Genomic DNA, 25,756 nt, shown 5'->3' with positions numbered 1-25,756 from the left:
TTTGTCTTGCTCACATTGAGGGGGAGGTTGTTGTCCTGAAGGTCTCTGATCTCCTCCCTATAGGCTGTCTCATCATGGTCAGTGATCAGGCCTACCAATGTTGTGTCGTCAACAAACTTAACGATGGTGTTGGAGTCGTGCTTGGCTACACAGTCGTGGGTGAACAGGGAGTACAGGAGGGGACTAGGATTGCACCCCTGAGGGGCCCCGGTGTTGAGGATCCACGTGGCAGATGTGTTGTTGCCTACCCTTACCACGGCGGCCCGTCAGGAAGTCCAGGACCCAGTTGCAGAGGGAGGTGTTTAGTCCCAGGGTCATTAGCTTAGTGATGAGCTTCATGGCACTATCGGGTACCATTTACAGTCTTTGGTGTGACTTGGCCTGGAATCGAACTCCCAACCTTCCAATCTCTGGGTGGACACTAACCAGAAGGCCACTGAATTAAAATTCCAAATGTAGTGCACTACTGGTTTTAACCAGAGCTCTATGGGTCCTGGTCAAAATAAGTGCACTCAATATCAATCAAATTTATTGATAAAGCCCTTCTTACATCAGCTGATGTCACAAAGTGCTGTACAGAAACCCAGTCTAAAACCCCAAACAGCAAGCAATGCAGGTGTAGAAGCACGGTGGCTAGGAAAAACTCCCTAGAAAGGCCAGAACCTAGGAAGAAACCTAGAGAGGAACCAGGCTATGAGGGGTGGCCAGTCCTCTTCTGGCTGTGCTATGTGGAGATTATTACAGAATATGGTCAAGATGTTCAAATGTTCATAGATGACCAGCATTATCAAATAATAATAATCACAGTGGTTGTAGACGGTGCAACAGGTCAGCGCATCAGGAGTAAATGTCAGTTTGCTTTTCATAGCCAATCATTCAGAGTATCTCTACCTCTCCTGCTGTCTCTAGAGAGTTGAAAACAGCAGGTCTGGTCTGACAGGTAGCACGTCCGGTGAACAGGTCAGGATTCCAAAGCCGCAGGCAGAACAGTTGAAACTGGAGCAGCAGCACGACCAGGTGGACTGGGGACAGCAAGGAGTCATCAGGCCAGGTAGTCCTGAGGCATGGTCCTACGGTTCAGGTCCTCCGAGAGAGAGAAAGAAGGCGAGAAAGAAAGAGCGAAAAAGAGGGAGAGAATTAAGAGAGAGCATACTTAAATTCACACAGGACAACGGCTTAAACAGGAGAAATACTCCAGATATAACAGACTGACACTAGCCCCCCGACACATAAACTATTGCAGCATAAATACTGGCGGCTGAGACAGGAGGGCTCGGGAGACATTGTGGCCCCGTCCGACGATACCCCCGCACTGGGCCAAACAGACAGAATATAACCCCACCCACTTTGCCGAAGCACAGCCCCTACACCACTAGAGGGATATCTCCAACCACCAACTTAGGGAATAGGGTTTGATTTGGGAAGCAGCCATAGAGCCTAGCTCGCTGAAAGTATTAGGATTCATTAGTTACGTTTGGTCTGATGAGAGTCACTTGAACATAGTGGATGGATGGGCTCTTGAGTGTGTGAATCACAAGAGTTTGGAGACACCTTAATTGGGGAGGACGGGCATGTGGTAATGGCTGAAGTGGAATAAGTGGAGAGGTATCAACATATAACACATGGTTCCCATGTGTTTGATACTACTCCATTCGCTCCATTCCAGCCCTTATCATGAGCTGTGAATGAACATGATGTGTTCCAAGTCTGGACCTCCTAAGTGGGCCTGGACTCCATTGGTGAACATTTCACAGCATACATACACATACAGCCAATGTCATTGTCTGCAATAAGCCAACGCTACTATTAATCAGCTTGGATGACATGCAGTCAGGCCTCTGGAGCAGTGTGTTCCTGCCTGGGTGTTTTCTAATGCCAGGGCCTGTAGACAGACCCCATGGGCAGAGGTATGGGTGTGTGAGCGATGATTCTGCGGCAGAATGGCGCCCACACTACTAATGATGTCGTTTGTGTGCCGGCGGGTGAGCCCCGCTCTACCAAGGCGAAGCGTTTTTCTCCCCCAGTCCCTCCCTGCATACCACAGACAAATACATTCGCAATCGTTTTCAATGCTTCGGCTTCAGCTTATGCATATTTGAAATGCTCATTAAGGCATTATGCCTCTATTAACAAAAACCTGACCAAAATATATACATCTATGCAGGAGTGGAAATTAACGCAGGCCCGCTTTTGGCAACCATGGTATAATCGAATTCATTTCATTCTGCCGTACTGTGATTAGGCAGTAGTTATTTGCATATATGAAAATGAACCCAGGCAGGCAGAGAACAGCAGGAGGTTTTCCTGATGATGAAGAAATTAAGATGGATCCATTGATCACTGTAATAAGATCTCTGTCATTATTCTGGATTCATCATCACCATTGCTCGTTGACTCAAGAGGGGTGTCTTACACAAGAGGCTTGGGCTGTGCATTAGCAGCCTACGCACTCTGTATATTGAATACTCCTTATGGATTGTGCAATCCATTCATCCGAGGTTAGGCATTGTGTTTTCATTGTATGAATTTAGTAAGGTGGAACTTAGTTTTAGTATCAATGATACAGTTGTAGCTAACGATCACGGGACGAGCAAATCGAGTCGACAAGAACCATTGGAGAAGACAATCAGAGCAGTCTCATGTTTTTATTGACTGTAAAGCTGTTGTTGTTATTCTTCTCTTAGACAAGTTGTTGTCTCCCAGACCTGTTGACGAGGACAGAACCTGTTTGGAGCCCTCCAAATCTTCTCCAGAGCTTCTGTCTGGCCAGTCGACCCCTGTCCCTGACCTCCCCCCATCACCATTACCCCTGCAGGACTCGGACAGTGATGACAGTGAAGGGGAGAGTGATGTGGATGAAGTCTCTGAGCCTCAGTTCTCAGTGGAAAACGTGTTCACCTTCTCTTCTTGGCCCCACTCAGCCAAGCGAGGACAGGGACAAGGATATGGAGACCAGGGACAGGGCCAGGGACATGGAGAGACCTGCTGGACTGAGGAGGCAGCTCAGGCCACTGACACCTACAGCCAGCAGGACACGGGAGGGCACAGGGGGGCCAGGCCAGACGACGACTTCCTCGCCAGCGAGAGTGAGGAGGTATGTCTATGTGTCTCAAACGACTGGGTCTGTTCCAGATTTGCTGGAGGATGAAGAGTACACACACACACACACACACACACACACACACACACACACAGTCCTCTCAACATAATTGTTTTTCTTCTACAAAACATTTAGTTGCTCTGGTACATTTAGCTTCAATAGAAACCTCAATAAAAACCTCAACAATAGGAACCTCAGAGATTGTACAATAGAAACCTCTCTGACCCCCCATGACCTTCAGATCCCCTGAATAAGCAGTCCTACCACCGCCACACAACAACTCCAGTAGGAGCTGCTTCCTTAAAGCAATTGTTTGAAACGGGGAAAAAAGTTATGAGACACTCTATGGGCCAATAAAAGGATCGATTTTAAACTTAACCAAATCATAAACTAAGTGTATATAATAACTAATTATACTCTTAAATCTTGTATCTGAGACCATTAGTGCAAAGTGATTGTGATGTGTCATTGTCTCACCTACTTATCTTAAGATGAATGCTCTAACTGTAAGTCGCTCTGGATAAGACCGTCTGCTAAATGACTCAAATGTAAATATAAAATGTAAGAAAGTGTTTACACAGCAATGTAACCCAGTAATAAAGAGCTGCTGATAAAGAGCTGATGAGGAGAATTTTATAAGTAACGAGTACAGAGGCTATTACCGTTAGATGTATTCAAAGGAAAACACATTGTCTTGACTGGTTTTAAAATTTAAGAAGGAATATAATTATTCAGATTTAAGACTTTCATTAACAGTCAAATTCAGAATAAATGGCGGGTCCTTGAGGTGCTCATTGTTCTTTTCTTGGCTTCGCCTAATGGATTCCACAAGGAGACAAAAAAGCAGTGAGGGTCAGTTCTTTTATACATTCAGTCCATTTCTATATGAAAGAAAAAAATATTAATCCGTTTATTTTTTTATGGGTCCTGTATGAGAAATATAATTCAGTTTGTTGTGTGAGAAACATATCACCCCACTGGCTCAGACTAGTTAACTTCCATTAGAATTGAGAATATATATTGTTCATCCTCAATTCAGTTGTGTGTGAGATAGAGAAAGATAATTTAGTTGTTGTGTTGATCCGTCTCTCTCTCTCCTCTATTGTCCTGAGGGAAATCAGTTTCATCTTCAACATATGCTCTGCTACTGTTAATTAGGCCACTTTGATTGATGTCTGTGTGTGTGTGTGTGTGTGTGTGTGTGTGTGTGTGTGTGTGTGTGTGTGTGTGTGTGTGTGTGTGTGTGTGTGTGTGTGTGTGTGTGTGTGTGTGTGTGTGTGTGTGTGTGTGTGTGTGTGTGTGTGTGTGTGTGTGTGTGTGTGTGTATTAGCTGCTCTGCTAGTCTAGAAGAACATATTGTAAAATCTCTGGAGCTTTCTATTTTTCTTTCAATTCCCATCTTGTTCTGTTTGCTTGTTTTCAGCCAATCATATTACTCTGGGAGACCAAGGTGAATTTGAATAAACAACAGACTAGACAGTAGTCACACAGCATGTTTTAGGTAATTCATGGGTTCAAATATCCAACATCACAGCTTACTACCATATCCACAGGTAGTCCCAGTTGGCCTTAAACAAAAAAAACGGTTATTAAACACTGAAAATAGCTTCCTCTTCTCCCTAACCAACAGTACCAGTCAAAGGTTTGGACACACCTACTCATTCAAGGGTTTTTCTTCTACATTGTAGAATAATAGTGAAGACATCAAAACTATGAAATAACACGTATGGAATGTGTTAAACAAAAGTGTTAAACAAATCATAATATATTTTGAGATTATTCAAAGTAGCCACCCTTTCCGTTGATGACAACTTTGCACACTCTTGGCATTCTCTCGACCAGATTCATGAGGAGGTCACCTGGAATGGATTTAAATTAACAGGTGTGCCTTGTTAGAAGTTAATATGTGGAATTTCCTTCCTTCTTAATATGTTTGAGCCAATCAGTTGTGTTGTGACAAGGTAGGGGTGGTGTACAGAAGATTGCCCTATTTGGTGAAAGACCAAGTCCAAATTATGGCAAGAACACATATTTTATATTTGAGATTCTTCAAAATTGCCACCCTTTGCCTTGATGGCAGCTTTGCGCACCCTTGGCATTCTCTCAACCAGCTTCACGCGTAATGCTATTCCAACAATTTTGAAGGAGTTCCCACATATGCTGAGCACTTAATGGCTGCTTTTCCTTCGCTCTGCGGTACAACTCATCCCAAACCATCTCAATTGGGTTGAGGTCAGGTGATTGTGGAGGCCAGGTCATCTGATGCAGCACTCCATCACTCTCCTTCTTGGTCAAATAGCCTTTACACCGCCTGGAGGTGTGTTTTGGGTCATTGTCCTGTTGACAAACAAATGATAGTACCACTAAGTGCAACCAGATAGGATGGCTTATCGCTGCAGAATGCTGTGGTAGCCCTGCTGGTTAAGTGTGCCTTGAATTCTAAATAAATCACTGACAGTGTCACCAGTAAAGCACCTCCACACCATCACACCTCCTCCTCCATGCTTCACGGTGGGAACCACACATGTGGAGATCATCTGTTCACCTACTCTGCGTCTCACAAAGACATGGCGGATGGAACCAAAGTTCTCAAATTTGGACTCATCAAACCAAAGGATAGATATCTATCGGTCTAATGTCCGTTGCTCGTGTTTCTTGGCCAAAGCATGTCTCTTCTTATTATTGGTGTCCTTCAGTAGTGGTAGACTGACCTTCATGTCTTAAAGTAATAATGGACTGTCATTTCTCTTTGCTTATTTGAGCTGTCCTTGTCATAATATGGACCTGGTCTTTAACCAAATTGGGCTATGTTCTGTATACCACCCCTACCTTGTCACAACACAACTGATTGGCTCAAACACATTAAGAAGGAAAGAAATTCCACAAATGAACTTCTAACAAGGCACACCTGTTAATTTTGCCTTGATGGTGCAAAGCTGCCATCAAGGCAAAGGGTGGCTACTTTGAAGAATCTCCAATATATTTTTATTTGTTTAACACTTTTTTGGTTACTACATGATTCCATATGTGTTATTTCATAGTTTTGATGTCCTCACTATGATTCTACAATGTAGAAAATAGTACAAATAAAGAAAAACCTTTGAATTAGTATGTGTGTCCAATCTCTTGATTGGCACTGTATGTCGGAACCAAAAGACAGATTGCCTAAAAGTGTAACTACATAAAATACAATGTTACCAACGAGGGAAATCAGATTATTCTTCCTTATTTATTCCATGTGTAACTCTGTGTTGTTGTATGTGTCGAACTGCTGTGCTTTATCTTGGCCAGGTCGCAGTTGTAAATGAGAACTTGTTCTCAACTAGCCTACCTGGTTAAATAAAGGTGAAAGAAAAAAAAATGTATCCCTGATTATTACTAGATTGTTAATTCATATGGACATACTTTTCCGATGCCTCGTCCCAGTGGACATCCACATTCGATGCCTCGTCCCAGTTGGATCAGGCTTAGTAAATGGCCATGCCAGAGGTGTTGACTCTAAACTGGCCTCTATCACACCAGTGACATCAGTGCCCCACTCAATGACATACGATTCTGAGCATGAAACGAAAAGCAGCAGAAGAAAAGGATGAGAAGAGAGGTAAAAGGGAGGAAGAGGAGGAGTGAAGAAGAGTCAATGGGGTTCGGGCTAGGAGTCAAACTTAACATGCCCTATCACCAGGTTGTCCTCATTAGTGAACCAGGAACCAGAGCCGTCTGCTTTCAAGCCAAACTTACCGAGACCATTAGCCGGGATGAAAGCCTAGCGCTTTACACTACTTTAAAGCCATTTTAGCCTCTGCCAGCTAAGCAAGACTAATGTTGAGTCTTTTCAGATAGCCTGCTGCCATAGTTAATTGCAAGTAATTTGGGACGTGGTATACCAGCCCACGGCTAGCCGCCAGTATGGAATCGTACAGTACAGCCGTAGCAGTTTATTAGCTAGCTGGCCAGCACACGCAATTCTTTTGCATTCATCTGTGGCAGATTGTGCTATAATTCCCTTCTTGAGGCAGACGTCTTTTTCTTTCAAGGTGTTGCATCAGTGTCTACTCTGTCCTTTTAGATATGCCTGCCTGGCTACCATTACTCATATTCTAATAATAAAATAAAAAAAGAAATCCTATTTTTAAACTGTTCCTCTCTATTTCTCCCAGGAAGAGACCTCCTCCAGGTTCCTCTATCAGAGGTCCAGTGTCCCCCCCAGCCCTGGTACTCCTGGTGTTCCCCCCAGCTCCACCCCTGGTATCCCCGGATCATCAGGCCTAGATGAGGACACTCCGCCCAGAGCACGGCCTGGGTCCAGTGGGTCCAGTGGTGCAGACCGAACATTTACCATAGAGCGAACCCTAACCCACACAGACCCTGCAGGGTGTAAAACCAGGCTGGCTCCCCACACTGACTCCCAAGCATACAGGAGAACATTAGAGGTGCCTGGGATGGTCCCAACCCGCTGCCGGTCACCCTGTCAGGGTACCAGGCAGGGGCAGAGACACAGCAGTCTGGGCCAGTCTGGACCTGGGGGAAGAGAAGGGGGAGCGAGCCAGACTCAGGACAGGAGCAGCAGCAGGACATCACTGAGCAGGAGATCTCTGCGAGAGATCATCCCCCGAGGAGACGCCACATTAGACAAGGTTAGGTACTGTCTGTCTGCAGCCAGGCATTTAGTATTCACAATCACATCCTTATTATCGCACTGTCTTCGTCAGAAGCTCTTACCCGCCCTGTGGGACAGAACAGAAGCACATGATTTACCAAGAGAGAGAAAGTTCTGCTGTTAACTTCGCCATCTTCCATTTCCTCCTATACTTCTCATGTTATAATTAAGTGAGCAGCTGTCAAGTGACCATCAGTCCTGACGGTCTCTTGCCACTCTGGGATGGAGGCCCTGGGTGGAAAGGAGGCCCTGGGTGGGATGAGAGGGAGGGAGCCCCTAGGAGAGAAGGATGAGGGGGGAGCGAGAAAGAGGGAGGGAGAACCTGTCTGAGAGTCTAATTGAGCAGCCAGCCACATGCCTGATGCCACAACCGACGGGGATTTACAGTTGTCAAAACACATCAGATGTGCCACCGTGTGATTCCTCCCCAAGACAACAGACTGCTCATCAGTAACTTCAAGTTATAGCCTAGTAGTCACATATACAGGACATGGATGTATCATATTCAAGTTATAGCCTAGTAGTCACATATACAGGACATGGATGTATCATATTCAAGTTATAGCCTAGTAGTCACATATACAGGACATGGATGTATCATATTCAAGTTATAGCCTAGTAGTCACATATACAGGACATGGATGTATCATATTCAAGTTATAGCCTAGTAGTCACATATACAGGACATGGATGTATCATATTCAAGTTATAGCCTAGTAGTCACATATACAGGACATGGATGTATCATATTCAAGTTATAGCCTAGTAGTCACATATACAGGACATGGATGTATCATATTCAAGTTATAGCCTAGTAGTCACATATACAGGACATGGATGTATCATATTCAAGTTATAGCCTAGTAGTCACATATACAGGACATGGATGTATCATATTCAAGTTATTATAGCATATAGACATGGATGTATCATACATATACAGGACATGGATGTATCATATTCAAGTTATAGCCTAGTAGTCACATATACAGGACATGGATGTATCATATTCAAGTTATAGCCTAGTAGTCACATATACAGGACATGGATGTATCATATTCAAGTTATAGCCTAGTAGTCACATATACAGGACATGGATGTATCATATTCAAGTTATAGCCTAGTAGTCACATATACAGGACATGGATGTATCATATTCAAGTTATAGCCTAGTAGTCACATATACAGGACATGGATGTATCATATTCAAGTTATAGCCTAGTAGTCACATATACAGGACATGGATGTATCATATTCAAGTTATAGCCTAGTAGTCACATATACAGGACATGGATGTATCATATTCAAGTTATAGCCTAGTAGTCACATATACAGGACATGGATGTATCATATTCAAGTTATAGCCTAGTAGTCACATATACAGGACATGGATGTATCATATTCAAGTTATAGCCTAGTAGTCACATATACAGGACATGGATGTATCATATTCAAGTTATAGCCTAGTAGTCACATATACAGGACATGGATGTATCATATTCAAGTTATAGTCTAGTAGTCACATATACAGGACATGGATGTATCATATTCAAGTTATAGTCTAGTAGTCACATATACAGGACATGGATGTATCATATTCAAGTTATAGCCTAGTAGTCACATATACAGGACATGGATGTATCATATTCAAGTTATAGCCTAGTAGTCACATATACAGGACATGGATGTATCATATTCAAGTTATAGTCTAGTAGTCACATATACAGGACATGGATGTATCATATTCAAGTTATAGCCTAGTAGTCACATATACAGGACATGGATGTATCATATTCAAGTTATAGCCTAGTAGTCACATATACAGGACATGGATGTATCATATTCAAGTTATAGCCTAGTAGTCACATATACAGGACATGGATGTATCATATTCAAGTTATAGCCTAGTAGTCACATATACAGGACATGGATGTATCATATTCAAGTTATAGCCTAGTAGTCACATATACAGGACATGGATGTATCATATTCAAGTTATAGCCTAGTAGTCACATATACAGGACATGGATGTATCATATTCAAGTTATAGTCTAGTAGTCACATATACAGGACATGGATTGTATCATATTACAGGACAAGTTATAGCCTAGTAGTCACATATACAGGACATGGATGTATCATATTCAAGTTATAGTCTAGTAGTCACATATACAGGACATGGATGTATCATATTCAAGTTATAGTCTAGTAGTCACATATACAGGACATGGATGTATCATATTCAAGTTATAGTCTAGTAGTCACATATACAGGACATGGATGTATCATATTCAAGTTATAGCCTAGTAGTCACATATACAGGACATGGATGTATCATCACATATACAGGACATGGATGTATCATATTCAGTTATAGCCTAGTAGTCACATATACAGGACATGGATGTATCATATTCAAGTTATAGCCTAGTAGTCACATATACAGGACATGGATGTATCATATTCAAGTTATAGCCTAGTAGTCACATATACAGGACATGGATGTATCATATTCAAGTTATAGCCTAGTAGTCACATATACAGGACATGGATGTATCATATTCAAGTTATAGCCTAGTAGTCACATATACAGGACATGGATGTATCATATTCAAGTTATAGCCTAGTAGTCACATATACAGGACATGGATGTATCATATTCAAGTTATAGCCTAGTAGTCACATATACAGGACATGGATGTATCATATTCAAGTTATAGCCTAGTAGTCACATATACAGGACATGGATGTATCATATTCAAGTTATTATAGCCATATACAGGACATGGATGTATCATATTAGTAGTCACATATACAGGACATGGATGTATCATATTCAAGTTATTATAGTCACTACAGGACATGGAGTCACAAGTTATATACAGGACATGGATGTATCATATTCAAGTTATAGTCTAGTAGTCACATATACAGGACATGGATGTATCATATTCAAGTTATAGTCTAGTAGTCACATATACAGGACATGGATGTATCATATTCAAGTTATAGCCTAGTAGTCACATATACAGGACATGGATGTATCATATTCAAGTTATAGCCTAGTAGTCACATATACAGGACATGGATGTATCATATTCAAGTTATAGCCTAGTAGTCACATATACAGGACATGGATGTATCATATTCAAGTTATAGCCTAGTAGTCACATATACAGGACATGGATGTATCATATTCAAGTTATAGCCTAGTAGTCACATATACAGGACATGGATGTATCATATTCAAGTTATAGCCTAGTAGTCACATATACAGGACATGGATGTATCATATTCAAGTTATAGCCTAGTAGTCACATATACAGGACATGGATGTATCATATTCAAGTTATAGCCTAGTAGTCACATATACAGGACATGGATGTATCATATTCAAGTTATAGCCTAGTAGTCACATATACAGGACATGGATGTATCATATTCAAGTTATAGCCTAGTAGTCACATATACAGGACATGGATGTATCATATTCAAGTTATAGCCTAGTAGTCACATATACAGGACATGGATGTATCATATTCAGTAGTTATAGCCTAGTAGTCACATATACAGGACATGGATGTATCATATTCAAGTTATAGCCTAGTAGTCACATATACAGGACATGGATGTATCATATTCAAGTTATAGCCTAGTAGTCACATATACAGGACATGGATGTATCATATTCAAGTTATAGCCTAGTAGTCACATATACAGGACATGGATGTATCATATTCAAGTTATAGCCTAGTAGTCACATATACAGGACATGGATGTATCATATTCAAGTTATAGCCTAGTAGTCACATATACAGGACATGGATGTATCATATTCAAGTTATAGCCTAGTAGTCACATATACAGGACATGGATGTATCATATTCAAGTTATAGCCTAGTAGTCACATATACAGGACATGGATGTATCATATTCAAGTTATAGTCTAGTAGTCACATATACAGGACATGGATGTATCATATTCAAGTTATAGCCTAGTAGTCACATATACAGGACATGGATGTATCATATTCAAGTTATAGTCTAGTAGTCACATATACAGGACATGGATGTATCATATTCAAGTTATAGCCTAGTAGTCACATATACAGGACATGGATGTATCATATTCAAGTTATAGTCTAGTAGTCACATATACAGGACATGGATGTATCATATTCAAGTTATAGTCTAGTAGTCACATATACAGGACATGGATGTATCATATTCAAGTTATAGTCTAGTAGTCACATATACAGGACATGGATGTATCATATTCAAGTTATAGTCTAGTAGTCACATATACAGGACATGGATGTATCATATTCAAGTTATAGTTATAGTCCTAGTAGTCACAGTCACATATACAGGTCACATGGATGGTATCATATTCAAGTTATAGTCTAGTAGTCACATATACAGGACATGGATGTATCATATTCAAGTTATAGCCTAGTAGTCACATATACAGGACATGGATTTATCATATTCAAGTTATAGCCTAGTAGTCACATATACAGGACATGGATGTATCATATTCAAGTTATAGCCTAGTAGTCACATATACAGGACATGGATGTATCATATTCAAGTTATAGCCTAGTAGTCACATATACAGGACATGGATGTATCATATTCAAGTTATAGCCTAGTAGTCACATATACAGGACATGGATGTATCATATTCAAGTTATAGCCTAGTAGTCACATATACAGGACATGGATGTATCATATTCAAGTTATAGCCTAGTAGTCACATATACAGGACATGGATGTATCATATTCAAGTTATAGCCTAGTAGTCACATATACAGGACATGGATGTATCATATTCAAGTTATAGTCTAGTAGTCACATATACAGGACATGGATGTATCATATTCAAGTTATAGCCTAGTAGTCACATATACAGGACATGGATGTATCATATTCAAGTTATAGTCTAGTAGTCACATATACAGGACATGGATGTATCATATTCAAGTTATAGTCTAGTAGTCACATATACAGGACATGGATGTATCATATTCAAGTTATAGCCTAGTAGTCACATATACAGGACATGGATGTATCATATTCAAGTTATAGCCTAGTAGTCACATATACAGGACATGGATGTATCATATTCAAGTTATAGCCTAGTAGTCACATATACAGGACATGGATGTATCATATTCAAGTTATAGCCTAGTAGTCACATATACAGGACATGGATGTATCATATTCAAGTTATTATAGTCCTAGTAGTCACATATACAGGACATGGATGTATCATATTCAAGTTATAGCCTAGTAGTCACATATACAGGACATGGATGTATCATATTCAAGTTATAGCCTAGTAGTCACATATACAGGACATGGATGTATCATATTCAAGTTATAGTCTAGTAGTCACATATACAGGACATGGATGTATCATATTCAAGTTATAGCCTAGTAGTCACATATACAGGACATGGATGTATCATATTCAAGTTATAGTCTAGTAGTCACATATACAGGACATGGATGTATCATATTCAAGTTATAGCCTAGTAGTCACATATACAGGACATGGATGTATCATATTCAAGTTATAGTCTAGTAGTCACATATACAGGACATGGATGTATCATATTCAAGTTATAGTCTAGTAGTCACATATACAGGACATGGATGTATCATATTCAAGTTATAGCCTAGTAGTCACATATACAGGACATGGATGTATCATATTCAAGTTATAGCCTAGTAGTCACATATACAGGACATGGATGTATCATATTCAAGTTATTATAGCCATGGAGTATCATATTAGTTATCAGTAGTCACATATACAGGACATGGATGTATCATATTCAAGTTATAGCCTAGTAGTCACATATACAGGACATGGATGTATCATATTCAAGTTATAGCCTAGTAGTCACATATACAGGACATGGATGTATCATATTCAAGTTATAGCCTAGTAGTCACATATACAGGACATGGATGTATCATATTCAAGTTATAGCCTAGTAGTCACATATACAGGACATGGATGTATCATATTCAAGTTATAGCCTAGTAGTCACATATACAGGACATGGATGTATCATATTCAAGTTATAGCCTAGTAGTCACATATACAGGACATGGATGTATCACAAGGGTGAAAGGATAGCATGTCCTCATATTTTCTCTTCAGTCTGCCTCATGTTTTGCTTCTTCAAGCTGAGATTCCTACTAGCTACTTGTGCCTATAGTACTTTATTTAGTTAAACCTAGAGTTCTCTGTGATTGTTTTTCTTCAGTGGTCTGTGTTTACAGTAGTATACTGTATAGTAGTTTTATCAATAGAAAAGCACTGCAAATTCCTGGATTTCCCCCCTCTGAAAACATGTAGTTACAAGTCTGCTGGTTGAAATGTCCCAGACCAGCTGAAAATAAATCTCTGTTTTGATACAGATAGATACAATGAGTTTGTCTGTGCCCCTTGTTGATCCTCATTCTCCCACAGACATATCGCCAAAGCTTAATAATAGATAGAAAACAGGGAATCAGTGGCGTGGGTGGAGGGATACACAAAGAGCGAGGGAGTGAGAAGAAAAGAGGGAGCAGAGTGCATGTTGAACGAGGGATGTAGAATTATCACTGAGAACTGTAGGAGAGAACAGTCATTCCCCTTGACCTCTCACAACAGAAGAGAGCCCACTGTTTAATTAAAGATGTGGTGTGTGTCCCAAATGGCACCCTATTCCCTGGAACATGCAATTCTTTTAACCAGGGCTGTGGGCAAAAGTAGTGCACTATATAGGGAATATGGTGCCGTTTGGGACACAGACAGGAAAGTCTGAGAAGTCTGAAGAGAGTTTTCAGGGGAGAGGAAAGGTCCCTTTTGACAAAGAGTGGATGTGACAGTCATGTGGCTCCCTGCTTTGTGCCAGTCTTTCTTTTATGGTCGGGGTTGACTCCTCTCCGATGCTCAAGTGGTTGCAGTCAGGATGGGCTTAGATAGAAGAGAGTGAGGAAGAGAAGAGAGAGAGAAGCTTAGATAGAAGAAGAGTGAGTGAGGAAATGTAGAGAGAAGCTTGTTAAAGGGCTTGGCATCGTGCTGTTCAGCTTCTGATGGCATGATGACACGCCGTGTCGCACCCGCCCGCCTGCCTGCCTGTCTCTCCCCTCATCCCTCGCTTCCCCTCATCTCCTCTGCTCACATTAAAGTGTGTGATGTACAGAGCAGAGCAGAACAGTGATCTAAGAGCAGGTTTGTCAGTCATGCTGTGCTGAGGAGAAGGATTCTGCGATTTAAAATAGAGAGGGTGAGAGAGAGGGTGAAGAGAGGTGGGGGGCTAGCTGTCACACCTTGAGGTGCCCGGGGCTCACTCCCTTCCCGCCTTCCAGCCGCTCCTCCTAAGAGGAACCAGGGGATCCATGATCAGAGCACAGTATTTTTGTATTTGTTGAAATATTTTTTAGGGATCCTCATTAGCTCTAGCTGACACAGCAGCTACTCTTCCTGAGGTCCACAAAAGACAGGGGAGTGGAGGGATCCCAAGCCCACAAAGGAGGCCTGCTGCCTGGGTCGCTGATGAGGCTCAGACACCCCCCTCAACCCTCACCTCATTGTAGTGGAACACAGCCCAGTAAGCTGCAGTCTTACAACCACTGACACACCCTGCTCCATGTCCCCAGCAGGTAGCCAAGTGAAGGCTGTTGAGCTGTCCTCCCATCAATTCAAATCAAATTGTATTTGTCACATGCGCCAAATACAACAGGGGTAGACTTTACTTCCAAGCCCTTAAACAACAATGTAGTTCAAGGAATAGAGTTAGGAGTTACTAAATAAACTAAAGTGAAAAAATCTAATCAAAAAGTAACACAAGAAAATGACATAACAATAACAAGGCTATGGTTAGAGCGTTGGGACAGTAACTGAAAGGTTGCTGGATCGAATCCCAGAGCTGACAAGGTAAAAATCTGTTGTTCTGCCCCTGAGCAAGGCAGTTAACCCACTGTTCCCTGGGCGCCAAAGACTTGGATGTCGATCATGGCAGCCCCCCCCCGCACCTCTCTGATTCAGAGGGGTTTGGTTAAATGCGGAAGACACATTTCAGTTGAATGCATTCAGTTGTACAACTGACTAGGTATCCCCCTTTCCCTATATACAGGGGGTACCAGTACTGAGTCAGTGTGGTAGCCACTGAGCTAGCCTATGGTACAGTAGAGTCAGGGTCCTGATTGAAATGTTGTCAGAGAGAGAGAGAAGACAGAGATGATTGTTGCGGTTCCCACTGGCCTGTGAGGCTCTCTTTCACGCCAGCAGCCATTGATCCTCTCTTAACCTCCAGGGTTGCCCCAGTTCTTCCTTTCGGACAAAGCCAGTTACCACAGAGCTCCAAGCCTCCTACTGAATCGATAGCTGGACGAGTTACTGTACACACACACACACACACACACACACCAATCATGCCAGCCAAGCCACAGGCCAGTGGGTGATATCCAAGCCTGGGCTGGGCCCCGGATGGGAAAACTGAGACATGCTGTTTTAAACACACTGATTACTTATCTTTGTTACACGTACACAGGGGTTGGTTGGGCTCAGGTCATTGACCTGTTTCTTCTTACTGGACGGATCGAACAGAACTTGCTATTTGTGGATGTGATGAAAAAGGATGAATGAGATTCTAGGAATTTGGGGCATGTGCTTGATACACACCATGGTCAAACCACAAAGCCCATTCAAAAAGCCGTCAAATTCCTTTACTGTAATGTCTGGAATGCAGTGTGTAATCCATCTTGATTTTGTTTGTTGTCGATTTGAAGGTGGGAGAGGAGAGGGCGGAGAGCAGGCATGAGCCTGTTGGGTCCAGTAGCTGTGATTTGCGTCTGTTGGACAGCCTGCGTATGCAGGAGGAGGAGGAGCTACATATGCTGGCCAGTCTACGGCGGGAGCAGGAGGAAGAAGAGGAGGGGGGAGGAGCAACAGGTCTCAGTGCCTCTCAGATCCACCAATGTAACGTCAGCATCAGCACCAGCAGTGATGAGCCATCCACCTGGACACACATACCTATGGTGAGTCATGTACCCCAAAGATGGGGGACAAGTGAAGATGTCTTACTCGGGATGTTTGCCATTGACGTAGGGGGTTAGTGTTGCTCATTTCACACTCACATACTGTAATTTGCAGAAGCAATGAAGTGGGCCCAGATATCTATTATGCCGTCCTATGTCCTTAAGCCCTTATTTACAGGCAGCTCTCCTGAGTGATAAATCAAGGTGCAAATGGGGCTTATTCAAACAAGCTCTCTCTCTCTCTCTCTCTCTCTCTCTCTCTCTCTCTCTCTCTCTCTCTCTCTCTCTCTCTCTCTCTCTCTCTCTCTCTCTCTCTCTCTCTCTCTCTCTCTCTCTCTCTCTCTCTCTCTCTCTCTCTCTCTCTCTCTCTCTCTCTCTCTCTCTCTCTCTCTCTCTCTCTCTCTCTCTCTCTCTCTCTCTCTCTCTCTCTCTCTCTCTCTCTCTCTCTCAAGCTGGCTGCTCACCTTTGTTGTGGAAAACACGATCCAAAGATCAGGCAGAGACTAATAGAGACTAATAGTATAATAGTGAATATTTTCATCAAGAAGCTGCAGGGGAGATCCACCTCTGGTTTCACAGGGAAGAACTCAACGAATAAATGGTTTCATGTCCCTTATATAGTGGGAGGTGATAATACAATCATGTTGTTTACACAACAGTTATTTCAATACAGCAACAGTTCCGGGAACACAGTGGGCTTGTATTAGGGTGCAGACACACCAGGAGCCTATGAAAAGCATAACACAGAACAATAACCCGTGAGAAGTTACATCAGCTCACCCCAATTCTGCCATGACAGCTTGATGTGCTGTGTTCACATTGCTGCTTTTTCGACTGTAACATCAGTGTCACGCTAGGGTATACTCCGCTCTGTTATACTAGAGAAACGGTGTTTCCGTAGCTAGGGCTGACCGTGAGGACCTGTGGAGAGTAAAATCAACAAACTCTTGCATAATCAAAAGAGTTGCTTTATAAGAAGGTGTTGAATTCCACAGTTAGCCAATGTTATGTAATTGCCAGCTAAAAAGTACCAGTGGCCTGGTTTTGGCCCCAAGTGAGAGCAGGTCTGCCGGAGCCATGGCCCGGTGAGACACCGGTGCCGGCCCGCGAAGATGGAAACAGAAAAGTATTTTGGGTAAAACACTGGGTAAATCCTTTATGGAAATGTGCCATTATAGAGTCCTGAGATAAATACTGTGAACCTTTGCACTCTGTAGTAACATATGTAGCCACAGCGCCCCCATCAGGCAGCTGAGGGAGGTGCACTGAAGCTTTTTGTTATTACGCAGATTGCGATTTCACATAATACTGTATGAGATAGTTAGAAAAGATAGCAACATGCTAAATGTGTGTGGCGGGTATCTTTTTATGTTATTAGTCTCTGGTGACTGACAGCCTTTAAATTAAAATGTGAGCGGCCAGCCTGCATGTGAGACTGTCTTCTGGGTGCCGAGATTAGAATCTGAATGATTATAGCATCGCTGGTAGATTATGACGTTCTCTTTTCCTCATCCGTTTTGTTCTGTTGTTCTCAGCCGGCCAAACAGGGCCATCACTACCAGAAGGAAATGAACCCACTCTTACACTCCAATCCAAGGTGAGCATACCTCAAATCTTGTCCCCAAAATAAACAACACATAAACAATGTTTTGTCTTTTAAAAAGAGGGCAGAGTTTTTTAAATGTATTATTATTTATTTAATTTCACCTTTATTTAACCAGGTAGACTAGTTGAGAACAAGTTCTCATTTAAAACTGCGACCTGGCCACGAATAAAACAAAGCAGTTCGACACATACAACAGCACAGAGTTACACATGGAATAAACAAACATACAGTCAATAATACAGTAGAAAAAGTCTATATACAGTGTGTGCAAATGAGGTGAGATAAGGGAGGTAAGGCAATAAATAGGCCATGGTGGCGAAGTAATTACAATATACCAATTCAACACTGGAGTGATTGATGTGCAGAAGATGAATGTGCAAGTAGAGATACTGGGGTGCAAAGGAGCTAGATTAATAAATAAATACATTATGGGGATGAGGTAGTTAGATGGGCTATTTACAGATGGGCAATGTACAGGTACTGTGATCTGTGAGCTGCTCTGACAGCTGGTGCTTAAAGCTAGTGAGAGAGATATGAGTCTTCAGCGTCAGTGATTTTTGCAGTTCATTCCAGTCATTGGTAGCAGAGACCTGGAAGGAAAGGTGGCCAAATGAGGAATTGGCTTTGGGGGTGACCAGTGAGATATAACTTCTGTAGCGCATGCTACGGGTGGGTGCTGCTATGGTGACCAGTGAGCTGAGATAAGGTGGGGCTTTACCTAGCAGAGACTTGTAGATAACCTGGAGCCAGTGGGTTTGGCGATGAGTATGAAGTGAGGGCCAGCCAACAAGAGCGTACAGGTCGCAATGGTGGGTAGTATATGGGACTTTAGTGACAAAACGGATGGCACTGTGATAGACTGCATCCAATTTGTTGAGTAGAGTGTTGGAGGCTATTTTGTAAATGACATCGCCGAAGTCGAGGGTCGGTAGGATGGTCAGTTTTACGAGGGTATATTTGTCAGCATGAGTGAAGGATGCTTTGTTGCGAAGTAGGAAGCCGATTTGAGATTTAATTTTGGATTGAAGATGCTTAATGTGAGTCTGGAAGGAGAGTTTACAGTCTAACCAGACACCGAGGTATTTGTAGTTTTTTAAATTTATTTTTATTTTATTTAATTTTTACCCCTTTTTCTCCACAATTTCGTGGTATCCAATTGTTGTAGTAGTATCTTGTCTCATCGCTACAACTCCCGTACGGGCTCGGGAGAGACGAAGGTTGAAAGTCATGCGTCCTCCGATACACAACCCAACCAGCCGTACTGCATCTTAACACAGTGCGCATCCTACCCGGAAGCTAGCCGCACCAATGTGTCGGAGGGTACACCGTGCACCTGGCAACCTTGGTTGGCGCGCACTGCGCCCGGCCCACCACAGGAGTCGCTGGTGCGCGATGAGACGACGCGAACGACGCTAGGCCGATTGTGCGTCGCCCCACGGACCTCGCGGCCGGTTACGACAGAGCCTGGGCGCGAACCCAGGGACTCTGATGGCACAGCTGGCGCTGCAGTACAGCGCCCTTGACCACTGCGCCACCCGGGAGGCCAGGTATTTGTAGTTGTCCACATATTCAAAGTCAGAACCGTCCAGAGTAGTTATGCTGGACGGGCGGGCAGGTGCTGGCAGCGATCGGTTGAAGTACATGCTTTTAGTTTTACTTGCATTTAGGATCAGTTGGAGGCAACAAAAGGAGAGATGTATGGCATTGAAGCTCACTTGAGCGTGGCTGAGGTGCACCCGCGACCAGCTCGGAAACCAGATTGCATAGCGGAGAAGATACGGTGGGATTCGAAATGGTCGGTAAATCTGTTTGTTAACTTGGATTTCAAAGACCTTAGAAAGGCAGGGTAGGATAGATATAGGTCTGTAACAGTTTGGGTCTAGAGTATCTCCACCTTTGAAGAGGGGGAAGACCGCGGCAGCTTTCCAAGATTTGGGGATCTCAGACGATACAAAAGAGAGGTTAAACAGGCTAGTAATAGGGGTTGCAACGGCAGATCATTTTAGAAAGAGAGGGTCCAGATTGTCTAGCCCGGATGATTTGTAGGGTTCCAGATTTTGCCGCTCTTTCAGAACATCAGCTATCTGGATTTGGGTGAAGGAGAAATGGGGAGGCTTGGGCGAGTTGCTTTGGGGGGTGCTGGGCAGTTCTCCGGGGTAGGGGTAGCCAGGTGGAAAGCATGGCCAGCTATAGAAAAATGCTTATTGAAATTCTCAATTATAGTGGATTCATCGGTGGTGACAGTGTTTCCTAGCCTCAGTGCAGTTGGCAGCTGGGAGGAGGTACTCTTATTCTCCATGGAGTTTACAGTGTCCCAGAACTGTTTTGAGTTTGTGCTACAGGATGCAAATTTCTGTTTGAAAAAGCTAGCCTTAGCTTTCTTAACTGCATGTGTATATTAGTTCCTAACTTCCCTGAAAGTTTCATATCGTGGGGGCTATTTGATGCTAATGCAGTACGCCACAGGATGTTTTTGTGCTGGTCAAGGGCAGTCAGGTCTGGAGTGAACCAAGGGCTGTATCTGTTCCTTGTTCTAATTTTTTTGAATGGAGCATGGTTATTTAAGATGGTGAGGAAGGCACTTTGAAAAAATAACAAGGCATCCTCTACTGATGGAATGAGGTCGATATCATTCCAGAATACCCCTGCCAGGTCGATTAGAAAGGCCTGCTCGCTGAAGTGTTTTTGGGAACGTTTGACAGTGATGAGGGGTGGTCTATGACTGCAGACCCATTACGGATGCAGGCAATGAGGCAGTGATTGCTGAGATCTTGGTTGAAAAGAGCAGAGGTCTATTTGGAGGGCATGTAGGATAGATTGATATCTATGAGGGTGCCGTGTTTACGGATTTGGGGTTGTACCTGGTAGGTTCATTGATCATTTGTGTGAGAGGGCATCTAGCTTAGATTGTAGGATGGCCCAGGGTGTTAAGCATGTCCCAGTTTAGGTCACCTAGCAGCACGAGCTCTGAAGATAGATGGTGGGCAATCAATTCACATATGGTGTCCAGGGCGCAGCTGGGGGCTGAGGGTGGTCTATAGCAAATGGTGAGAGACTTGTTTCTGGAAAGGTGTATTTTCAAAAGTCGAAGCTTGAATTGTTTGGGTACAGACCTGGTTAGTAAGACAGAACTCTGCAGGCTATCTCAGCAGTAGATTGCAACTCCGCCCCATTTGGCAGTTTCAGGGTTTTTGGTGGTCTTCCTAAGCCAGGATTAAGACATGGCTAAGACATTTGGGTTGACAAAGTGTGCTAAAGCAGAAAATAAAACAAACTTAGGGAGGAGGCTTCTAATGTTAACATACATGAAACAAAGGCTTTTACGGATACAGAAGTCAACAAATGAGAGCACCTGGGGGTGGGAGTGTAGCTAGGCTCTGCAGGTCCTGGATTAACCTCTACATCACCAGAGGAACAGAGGAGAAGTAGGATATGGGTACGGTTCAAGTCTAATAGAACTGGTCGTCTAGTGCTTTCGGGTCGGAGAGTAAAAGGATCAGGTTTCTGGGCACGATAGAATAGATTCAAGGCATCATGTACAGACAAAGGTATGGTAGGATGTGAGTACATTGTAGGTAAACCTAGGCATTGAGTGATGATGAGAGAAATATTGTCTCTAGAAACATTTAAACCAGGTGATGTCATCGCATAAATGGTTGGTTAAGGCATATTGAGCAGGGCTAGAGGCTCTACAGTGAAATAAAACAATAATCACTAACCAGAACAGTAATGGACAAGGCATATTGATATTAGTGATCATAGGTGATCATAGGGGTCCAGTCAGTGGTTGGGCAGGCTGGAGACACAGCGATTCAGACAGCTAGCAGGCCGGGGCTAGCAAGCTAGCAGATGGGCCTTAGAGGGACGTCGTGACGGAGGAAAGTCTGTTTTTGCCTCGTGTGGTTCCGTCGACAGACCAGTCGTGATGGATTAGTAGGGTTCCGTGTAGCAGAGGGGTTCAATTGGCAAATGGATCTATTGAGCTTACAGTCCAATATGCTCTAGACAGCTAGCTGGCCGCGGCTAGCAGGCTAGCAGATGGGCATTCAGGGGACGTCGCAACGTATGAGCCGGTTGACTAATCCCCTCGAGCAGATTACGTATTAGGTTGGGTGGAGGAGGTTTCATCCTTTTTGAATTTGCGATCAATACGGGTCCTCCGCCAACTGTTTAAAGGTAGCCAATATGTTCAGCCTGTAAATGATGTAACCTCCCTTTCCATCAAATCTCTTCCGTAACGTTATCTATGATGTGAAATCGGGGAGGTAGGTAGCCTAGTGCTTAGAGCGTTGGGCCAGTAACCAAAAGGTTACTGGATTGAATCCCCTGACAAGGTACAAATCTGTTGTTCTGCCCCTGACCAAGGCAGTTAACCCACTGTTCCCCAGTAGGCCGTCATTGTAAATAAGAATTCGTTCTTAACTGACTTGCCTAGTTAAATAAAGAATAAATGAAATAATTCACTGATCCTGAAGTGAGAATGGATGTATGGCGCGTTCATTCTATCTGTCCATTCAGAATCAGTCAAGAGACCCAGACCCTTCCTGACAAGTGTATGAAACCGTAAACAACATGTAAATATGAACACATACTAACAGATTCCCACCTGTAGCAGTGCGTCAGTGTCTCATTAGCCAAGGCTGTCCCGGATGATTAGCACCGAGTTAGTTAGTGTTTCCGTTGGCGCAGGGCCCAAACACACAGAGGTCTAATACACCAGTCACCTGGCTGTCATTACTTGGCTGTCATCACCTGGGCTTGGGTCTGGCTCACCTCACCTCATCTTACAGGATGCCATTGCCATTACTCATTAGAGCTCTTCTTGTCATCCTCTCTGCTCGCCTCTCAATTAGATGCAGGGCTGTTGTCACTCATTAGCACACAACCCGCTCTCTCGCTCGCTCTGTCTTTATGTTTTCAAATTCTTCGTGGGTCTCTCTCTCCCTTTCTCTCTTTCCGTCTCTCTCTCTCTCTCTGAGGACACACGTGCAGCGCCACCAACATGTTACAAAGGATGACAAAAGTGTTGCATCACCTGTCTCCAGGTTGAATTATGCATGGTTCCTGTTGGCTCAAACATGTCTGATTTATTGATGAAAGGCAGGGAAGGCTTCCTGGTGTATATATCTCTGTCCCCATGATGTATCACGTGCTCCTTTGTGGTGTTAAACCACATGACTGTTGAATGAACCTGGCAACAAAATTGCAGTCACCTGGTGTTTTTGAGGTTCAATTTGGTTTGTATCATACTTCTGTTTCATTTCACTCAAGTTCACTAAACCTTCTGTCCTTGAGACGGTCTCTGTCTTTCAAATGTTCAGACTGAGTGCTTGTGTTTCTGCTTGACTGCGCCCTGAGGCAGATTTGAGTACACTCTCTTAGAAAAAAAAAAGTGCCATCTAGAACCTAAAAGGGTTCCCATAGAACCGTGTTTTCTAAGAGTGTACTCAAGTATAAGCTTATATTTTTTAAGTATAGGCTTGTTAACCGAACCCTATCCACTAGTGGCCTGTATTTACGACAGAAATACTACAAACACTATATAGGTGATGACTGAATGTGTGTTACTGTATTCAAGTACAGCTGCAGTGGATCTGAGAGGTGTGGGATGTGGCACGACAACGAGCTTTAATTATCTCTCTGTCAGTGGAAATATTGTCTGTTCTTTCTCTTCTCCTCTCTTTTATTCTTTCTTTCTTTTGTATTCAGACAGACCCCCAAAGGTGTTTTGTGTTCTGAAAGCCCAAAAGTGAAATCTTCGGTCTTAAGTGTCCTGACTGGCACCATTGTCTGCAAGGCTCCACTGTCAGTTATTTGGAGTGGTAAAGTTTGACAGTTGAAACGGTGCTGCTGCTCCCTGCTGTAGTTTTGTCAGTGCTTTTCTGACACATTTACCATGTTCCACTGTGTGTGATATCTGTGCCTTCTGCCTCTGGCTGGTAAACAAGCGTTGCATCTCCTAAACACCCTGTCATGGAGAAATGGAGATATTCTCACTGAAGATAGAATCTGATGCATTCTCACTGAACACAGAATCGTCTTTTTACAAAGTCTATTTTCAAAAGAGATAGAAGTGCCAACATCCGTTTTCTTTCATCTCCAGCTCCAAGCACAGATGTACTGTAGGAGTATACCCAGCAAACCGGGAATATTGGCAGAACATTAGCTAAGATTACCATGAAGTTCTAGTTAGGGTTTTTTCTAACATCAGGATGACAACATCTCAAAATCTTTCAAATCATGTTTTTGATAACAATTTTTTTTTTTTAGGTTTGAAATGAAATGTTCTCTTAATTAACATAAAAAATATTTTAAGATCCCAGCAAATCAACGTTTTAAAGAACTCAGACAGGCTGTTCTGTCAACATCAAACTCATTTTTTGTGCAATCTGATACAAATATTATCTGAATGTCAGCACAACTGGACAGTTTTTCTGTTTGCTTGTTTTTTTGTGTGTGTTTTTGGAACCTCTCTTGTCATATCCCCACAATGTTCTCGCCTAAATAAGCATTTTAGGTACTTTTAAAGAAAATACTAAATGTGTTCTGGGAACGTTCCGGCAACATCAGGCTTATGTTTTATCATCAGCACAACTGGACAGTTTTTGTGTTATGAGAACATTTGCCGCAACCTAACGAATGTTCTGGGAACCTCTGCAGAACCAATTTTGGTTTGCTGGGTACACTATAGATAATGTTTTTTTTTTTTTACACTAACCTCAAGGTAAAATACTTACTAAAAGGGACCTTCATCTTCTGTCAGGTAAAAAAAAAAAGCTGATTTATTTCTTCCCATCTCCAGTTCACTTTTATGCCATGAATATAATGACTTAACAATTCAATCTACAGTCTCTCGTCCAGTCCCACTTAACAATTTCCTCTCCCTGCAGGTAGGTAGCTGCTGTCTGCAGCGTTGAGCTGCGTTGTCCTTGAAAATAGCTTCCATTAAATCTGCCTGTGCTTTGTGTCTCCCAGTGTGGAGTCAGAGGGAAGTGGGAGTGTGTAAATGGCTCCGGTAGGGGAAGGAAATATTATTTGGAATATATTTGATTTTAGCTTCGGTCTGGAGAAGAAGTGATGATGTATTTCTAAGGGACACAATGGGGGAGGGTTACTATCTAGTCCTTGAAGTTGAAATTGAAAATCAAGTAGGATCTATATCTGACAGAGGTATAGAATTGCTGTATTTGTGAGTGTGTAGATAGATGTATTTACAAAAAACTACCTCAGTGGAAGCATGCTGTTTTCCCAGTTTAGAGATTGAAATTCGAGACGTCCATATTTTACCTAAATGTATTCCGCAGCCACACTGTTAGAATGGAGGAGAGAGTTACACATCTCAGTCAAGTGATGA

The 25,756-nt window shown here is 42.7% G+C and overlaps 1 protein-coding gene across 3 annotated transcripts in view; it reads left to right on the top strand.

Moving 5' to 3' along the window:
- cfap20dc (CFAP20 domain containing) overlaps window positions 1–25,756 on the top strand; it is a 60,054-nt gene that overhangs the window by 27,796 nt on the left and 6,502 nt on the right. For all 3 annotated transcript variants that reach the window (XM_035778279.2, XM_035778278.2, XM_035778280.2), the window contains 4 exons: window positions 2,685–3,094; window positions 7,258–7,734; window positions 16,548–16,796; window positions 18,332–18,393. In XM_035778279.2, coding sequence (XP_035634172.1) covers window positions 2,685–3,094; window positions 7,258–7,734; window positions 16,548–16,796; window positions 18,332–18,393 — 1,198 coding nt within the window. The remainder of the gene's footprint in view (window positions 1–2,684; window positions 3,095–7,257; window positions 7,735–16,547; window positions 16,797–18,331; window positions 18,394–25,756) is intronic.

This window comes from Oncorhynchus keta, chromosome 10 (genome assembly GCF_023373465.1).
Source record: "Oncorhynchus keta strain PuntledgeMale-10-30-2019 chromosome 10, Oket_V2, whole genome shotgun sequence".
In the NCBI taxonomy this organism is placed as follows: Eukaryota; Metazoa; Chordata; class Actinopteri; order Salmoniformes; family Salmonidae; genus Oncorhynchus; species Oncorhynchus keta.
The sequence above is the reverse complement of the archived record's forward strand: the minus strand, read 5'-3'. Positions and strand labels throughout refer to the sequence as shown.